General features: G+C 31.8%; 1 protein-coding gene across 1 annotated transcript; it reads right to left on the bottom strand.

Moving 5' to 3' along the window:
- Window positions 1-1,186: 1,186 nt before the first annotated feature.
- LOC111378792 (lipid transfer protein EARLI 1-like) lies at window positions 1,187-1,627 on the bottom strand. The gene has a single exon (XM_023002045.1). The coding sequence runs from the start codon at window positions 1,598-1,600 to the stop codon at window positions 1,187-1,189; it is 414 nt and encodes a 137-aa protein (XP_022857813.1). The 5' UTR covers window positions 1,601-1,627.
- Window positions 1,628-8,072: the final 6,445 nt, after the last annotated feature.

Genomic DNA, 8,072 nt, shown 5'->3' with positions numbered 1-8,072 from the left:
TCTCTCTCTTATTTTGTGCCTAATGCCTGTGAAAATATATGTGAATATTTATACATGCAGCAAATGTAATGTGTGTGTATAAACGTGTTTTTGTGGCGTGTATGTCCCTTTAGTACAAATTGGGGAATAGCACAGGCTGTGATGAAACTTTGGATTATCCCAGAGGGTGCTCAGAAAGTGCCCCCTCCACAAACAAAAATTAATACTAATAATATATTCTTTGAATACCTAGAAAAACAAATGCTTCATTTAAGTAAAAAAAAAAAAAAGTGCTTTTATATAATCTAATGTATTTTATTTTTTAATGAAAAAGAACAAGTTCTTTGATTTGTTTTTTTTCATTTGTATTATTAATTTTAAAAAATGACTACTAAGTTCCTAATCATGAATAAAAACAGTTTCTTTATTCCGTAGAATTGCATTAGTAAATTCATATATTTAAGTTGATCAAATGTTTTTAAAAGGATTTTGAGCATTGTGCCTGCTGTGACTTTGCTATGCCCATTTTGAGGTAAGAAAGCTTATCAGTATGCTTATATCATTACGATGAGTTTGACAAAGTTTAATCTCGATACAACATTAGAAAGGTATGTATGATTATTAGGATACCTATGTACACGAATATTAGTATATGTTTGAGTTTGAGTACGTATTGTGGATAGTTATAATTACACCAAGTATTTTGAGGATGTAACCAAATTTAAATATTTATTTAAATTCTCGAGAATTAACTAAATTTATTAGATACCCACTAATTGGACCTCAAATAATTGAAATGGAACAGATGAGTTCAATGATTCCTCATCAATGTAAGATTCTGAGGTAGTATGAAGAGTATCAATGGAATCGAGCACACGATATGGGCCAACACATTGAGGAGATGTTAATAAGGTGGAGGGAGATGAAGCAACTAGGCCAATTCATGTCCAAGGAGACACTTGTGTCCTAACATTGGCCTGTCCTTGCGCTTCTCTATACATGTAGCATAATTTAAAAAGTAATTCTTTCTTACTAGTGTAGAATCTAAATAATAGTGGCCCTCGATTCAGTGGCCGATATATTTATTAATATTTTGAGAGGAATAATATTCAAGAGCACAACTCCAATTACACGCAAATAAAACATAAGACAAGTACAACATAACACATTTTACTTTTTTAATTTAAGACATTGCATGATTATGAGATTAATAGAAGATTGCACAAGTGACGCCAGCAGGAGAAGTCCTTCCACTCACATTGAGAAGTAGACTGAGAGAAATTGGGATATTCAGATTGATTCCTAGCACGTTGGCTCTAATGGCGGTGCAAGGGCAAACCGCTGCCTCGAGGTCTGCCAATCCCGCCACCAAGGTGCAGCAAGAGGTGGTGGAAGGGCTTCCAACTACCACTCCCACCAATCCTCCTAATAGATTGGCGCAGACGCCTAGTCTTAAGGCATCCCTAGGACAAGTTGCTGACTGACCGCCACCAGGTCCACCACTGGTTGCCGGTGGTGAGGGGTAGCCGCAGGTTCCTTCTACACATGCGGTGGTTAAAACAAAGCAGAGAACGTTCATTGCAAGAAATAGGGTGGCTTTGGCTGGAGTTTGGGAAACCATTTTTCAGTTCTCAGAGCTTGTCTTGGATCAAATATTTTTGTTAAAAAGGTGGTTTGAAGTTGAAGGTTCAAAGCAGACATTTTTATAGTAGAATTAGATGAAGAAAATATCCAAAATTGAACAGATAAACACTTATAAAATTACTATTTTTTCGGCCGAAAACTATAGGCCAGATTTAGGTACTGGGCAAAATTCTCTGTCCACCTATTAGTATTTATAGATAAGATTTAACATGTATCTAGCCTAACTCATGAACCAACATTGAATAGATACGTTTCTTCTCCTCTAGTACATTAATGGACAAATGCATGTATAATTATAATTCATGAATCTAGATAAAATTGCAAATTACGTTTCCAACAACAATGACATAGAATTCACAGTACCCCAACAAACATTGTCTATTGCTAAATAGCCAGCTTTATTGAACATACCGAAAAAGGAAAATTACAGGACCAATTTGCATGCATCATACTAGTGCATATACTGTCATTTGAAGAGCGCACGTACACACACTATATATATATATATATATAAATAGTGAAATACTGTGAATTCTATGTCATTGTTGTAATGTAGCTTTCAGAAATGAATATTTGATTGAGACCCTTGAGGCCACAATGAATGGTTGTCTAATTTGAAGAACTAAAAGTATGTAATAGAAAATGAAATTAACGGAAAGCTGTATCGATTTCTTGATTGCAGGATCTAACTTAAAATTTTCTAGAGATGATCTAGAATTTAACTCTAAAGAACTTAATGACAAACCCTCAAAATAGAAAAATTTAAACACTGCTTATTGTTTTGTTCACTATTTGGGTTCTTGTACCACGATAAAAATTTAAGCTTTTCCCATTGTTCGAGGCAAAATTTTTATGAAAATCAAGAACTAGGATCAGAATTAAACACATCAAAATACTGCCTTAATTTCAACATACTAAAAAATTAGTATCCTTAGAAATCTAAAATATGGCTAGAACGTCCTTGTCCATAGTGAAATAATGTGCTAACGGTACTCTCTTTTCTTGGCTAATTTTATAGTGTTTCTTTAACATGAAATTGAGCTTGAAAGAGGGGGAAAATTGATTATAGTGGGCTACGCTTTTTGGAGGGAAAGCAAACAGTCTCGGTCTTAATATGTCAAGTAACACTAAATTCGAATATATATATATATATATATTCAGTCTCAGTCTTAATATGTCAAGCAACGCTAAATTCGAATTTATAGGTTCCCATTCAGAGGCTTTTATCTGTTTTTACCTTCAGATCCGGATGAATTTCTCATTTGCAACCACGGACCCAACCTGTTAACAAAATCTTCCAGAGTATAGGAAATCATTGCAAACAAAGTCCTGAGTTCTTGTGTAGTCCCTTTCATTTCGGACGTTATTTCTATTTCTGCATCACTTTTTAAAACAAGAATTCGTGCTATTTTTTTGTCGAACTTTTCATTGCTCAGGTCGAACTGAACACAATAATATATTTAATGAGTAACAACGTGTTTAATAAAGTAAATTGAAGATTAATTTATACAACAAGTTAAATTTACTTTGCTCAATAAAGTGTATGAAACACGTTGCGAGAGATTACAAGATATTCCCCAATTTTTGGATAAATAGGTCGTTATTTTCAGAGGTAAGGCTTCTGCACTGCCAATGATGGGATAAATACGAATTACTATTCTCCATGACCACTAAATTTTTGAATTTTTCAATCTAATTTAGCGTGAAACGATGAAATTGTGTATGTACAAAAGGTGTTGAGAATGGATATTTATTGGAGGCCCATAATTTTTTATATATATAAAAATTTAGAATGGATGCAATTATTATTGGAAGTTTTTTTTTTTGGAGAATATCATAGAAGACTTAAAAGTTTGAAGCATTAAGTTCTTGGAATTAAAAATTAGAAGTTAGCAATCCAAAAAACTGAAAGATCATGACTCAGAATTTATGCAAGAATTAACAATCAAATTTAGGGCAAAGAATTGAATTATTTACTTTGTATATAAGATACGCGTGAATATATAGACGATCTTTTTTATTTATTTCATGAAATTTATTAATTTTTGGATAATTCTGCTTCCACATTCTAACAACTGGTATCATAGTAATGTAAATCATTCGCGTGCTTGTTATTTTTGAATCTTGATTGCATATTCTAGTCGAGCGATGTCTAGGAATAATTTATTATCTGTTGATTGAATGATTGGTTTATTTTAAATGACTATCTAATTATTTATCACTAGTTCTTGTTGTAATTCATTATTTCAAGTCTATAACAAGAATGTGGATTACAACCCCATCATCTTAATTTAAATTCTTTTTGAATTAGATTTAAAATTATGAGCATATGGGACATAAGATTCATGCAATTTTTTAAATTCTTGTAATTGTTGGATCTCGTAAATTGATTGAAAATCAAAGATCGAGACAACGAAAAAAGATTCAACAATTTAAAGCAATAAAATCAAATTAAATGATTAATTCATTGCTAACGAGCAGCAGCTTAAAGCTACATTTGGCGTAGAACCTTGCTATGGTGTAGTAGATTTACTTAGATTTTGGTTTGTTTTATACAGATTGGGTTAGATCTGGATAAGTTTTGTTCGGAATTGATTAATTTTTTAGGTACGATGTGCGAGGTCCTATTGCTTTATGAGTTGTTAATGTTGCATCCTTGAAGATTTTGTGGTTGAAATTTTAGTTTAAGTGTTGGACATAGGTTCAATAAGTTTTCAATTTAATTCTTGAGTTTTTTAGACCATAAATAATTGTTAATTTATCGTTTTATGAATGCTTCATATTGTTGTTTGAAATATTATCATTCTATGTATCATGTCATGTAGATTTATTTATGATATCTCTCATAATGCTATGAATAGGAAGTATATCATTGAACTCCTATGTATATTTTATTAATTTAATTTAGTTTAAATATTTTTGATGGAAAAGTCGTAATAATTAAATTGTATATTAATTTAATTAATGTGAATAGTTGATAACTATTAAATTTTTTCTTGATTAATTCAATTTCGATTAAATTTTTTTAGAGGGAAAAATCGTAGTAATAAAACTGTATATCAATTTGATTATAGTGATCAGTTGATGATTATTTAAAATTTCATTAATTTAATTTATATTAAAACTTTAGGAAGGAAAATTCATAATAATTAAACTGGATATTAATTTGATTAATGTAAACAATTTATAATTGTTTAAATTTAAAATCCATTACTCTAATGTATAGTTTAAACGGTCTCCTTTAGTTAATCCATGAATAAAGTATCAAGCATGCCACATGCTAGTAATGAAATAGACTCTCTATAGGATGATCACATTGTTCGAATTGCTTGATAGGATTCTTTTATGGTAAGATCGTCTAGGCAGAAAATAATTTATAATCACTCTATAGATGGAGAAATTAATTTCAAATTTTTAGATATCTAGACAAAGGTTATATGCTGAAATAGAGATGATCTACTAACCTCATGTAGAGTCTCTCATTTTTTATCTTAGTGACCAAAAAAATTGATACTAAACTTATATAGACACTTGTTGTCAAATATGCTTGTCTAGGAAGAGGATCTCAACTTGATTAGTGAATACAGTACCTTTCTTATGGGGGCATGTTGGATTGCAAAAATCAACTAGTCATTCATTAATGTAGTTAGGTGGATCTACTTGTGCATTCATCATATGCTAAATGGTTATTTGTTTACTTAATTTTAATATGGAATGTACTATTATTTTTATGCAAAATATCATTTGACCAATTTTTCTATTATCCTAAAACAAAACCAACTAATTGGAAACAATTATGTGGATTGGATACATAAATTGATGTTTGTGCTAATTGTGGAAAGACTTAACTTTTTGCTTAAGGGATGTTCTGATATACCTATTAAGACTTGTGACAAGTCCAAAAGGCCGAATATGTTGAGTGGGAGACTGTAGACAAGATGGCCAGCCGTTTCATTTTGACTTTGATGTAAAAATATTACAACAAAAGGCTTGAATGTCGGAGTATATAACATGATATACTACACATTCTTCAAGGCATATTTGATCATTGAAGTAGGAAGCCTCTTTTGATGCCATTCATACCTTATAGAACATCCTCAAGAAATCCTAAATGCTTGTGAATTTCACAATTTGACTGTGATTACATGCTTAAACATAGCTAAGAGTTCAGACACAATCGTCAATCATAGAGATTCAGTTAGACATGGTATTGACCTCATTAAATAACATGTTTTTCACAATGTAATGGGGACTATCACTTATACAAGATAAAGATACTATGAAATGAGTTGATGATAGAGTTGTAATGTGGAAAGAGGTTATAAGGGTACAATGGCGACACTCATGTGGCATTTGATGGCTCCTCTGACTCCAAGCCAAATGTCATATTTCAAAAGCAGAAGAAGAAAGCTAACAATAAGCATGGAAGAAAATAAGAACAAAAGTAGACGGAAAGCCTTAGGTCAAGCATTCCAACAGCAATCCAAAAGATATTGGAAAGATACTCCAGATGTACTAGCTGGAAAGAAAAGTGCTGGTAAAATTTTATGTTACTTAGTATTGCTTAGTAATTAATACTACAAGTTCCTGAATTAACGTACCCATACCTGAAGATGTTCACATTTATGATTGGGGAAACCACAATCCAATTGATTTGGATGTTATTAGCGTTCTCGAAACGGAGCATGAGGACAAAGATGCCAAATTAAACATCACAGATACGAGGGGAAAGCGATAGGGCAAAAAATAAGCAAAATGTTAGGATCAATTTAAGTTGATTTCAACGGGAAAAGTCGTCGATGGCCTTACAGAATCTAAAGCAGTATGTAAATACTACCAATAAAGATTGGAATGGCAGAAAGGAATTGGTACCACACATCTCAACGGCTACTACAAAACATGTGCGGCCAGACATGGACATCTTCCAACTGGTCAAACACAATTACAATTTGGCAATTCAGGTGCTGGTTCTATGACTTCATCCCTATCCACGTAGGTGTATTCAAAGGACAATACTCGAACCAGAATGGTGAAATTTGTTGCTACCATTGAGTTGCATCTGGCTATTGTAAACAACTAACACTTCGTCCGGTTCGTGAAAGAATATATGCAACCAAGGTACGTTGGAGTAAGTAAAAACACTCTTCGTGCCCATACAATACAATATTTCAACAATTCAGAATAACAATTAATTATGAATTTGCAACAATATGGAGGTGTTATATCTTTAACTTCTGATAAATGGGAAGAGATTAATAAAAGAGCATATATAGCTGCAACCGCACACTATATAGACCCACTTTGGTACATGCATAAAAAAATTAGTGCTTTTAGAATTATTGAGTTTCCCCTCACAATGCTAATAATACATATAATGCTATTATCAGAATTGTTAGAGAATATAATTGTGAGACTAAAATTCGGTCTTTTACTTTTGATAATGCCAGTATTAATAAAGTAGTTGTCGATAAATTGTGTAGGACACTTCAACATGATTTTGGTGGGTATTTGTTTTATATTCATTGTGTGTTATAACTTGAATTTAATTGTGCAAGATGGTTTATAACATACAAAGGATGAATTTCAAAGGATTAGGAATGTGTATATATTACGATCTTTCCTAGTAGAAAACAAGCATTTGAAGATTTTTGTGCCGAACTAGGGGTGACGACTGCTAAAACATTTGTTAGCGATGCAGACCATAGATAGAACTCTACTTACTTCCTATTAAAGTCATGTGATGGTTTGGAAAATTTAATAACTGACTTTTATAACAATAGACATGTTAGAAGTGATGACAATGATATGTTAAATGAATCCGATTGAATTTTAGTTTTGAAAGTTAAACGATTTTTGACATCTTTTTATGAGACCACAAAGATTTTATCCGGCGTTTATTATCCCACAAGTTGTATGGTGCTTGAACGCCTTTATATAATTGCAAGAACATTCCATAAATATAAAAATGATCTTGCTTTTAGTAAAATTATAGTTGCTATGAAATTAAAGTTTAGAAAATATTGGAAAGAACTGCCTATGTCATTTCCTTCACCATATACAATGGACCCCCAATATAATATTTCGGGAACTAAATACGTAATTGATCAAATCAATAAAGTCTTAATACTTGATACACCTATCACCTATAAGAATTTAGAGCAAATATTATGTGGAATGTATGATTTATATGCAGAAAGAATAGGTACGAATGTTAGTCGAGTACCCTTTGCACCTACTTCTTCGGCTGAAATTGAAGAAGATGATGTCGAAATAATGAATTTATTTCAAGGCATTAATATATTTAGATATGATGAAACTGCAATGTGTTCGTCTAGTGCCATGTCGTCTACATTTACATCTCATCAAATATCGGCTGAAACTCAAAATGCGATGCCTGTTGAATTAATTGATTACTTCAATCATAATATGCCAACAGACAAAACAATTAA

Source organism: Olea europaea, chromosome 3 (genome assembly GCF_002742605.1).
Source record: "Olea europaea var. sylvestris chromosome 3, O_europaea_v1, whole genome shotgun sequence".
Classification (NCBI taxonomy): Eukaryota; Viridiplantae; Streptophyta; class Magnoliopsida; order Lamiales; family Oleaceae; genus Olea; species Olea europaea.
Note: the sequence above shows the minus strand (reverse complement) of the source record. Positions and strands in the feature narration are given on the sequence as shown.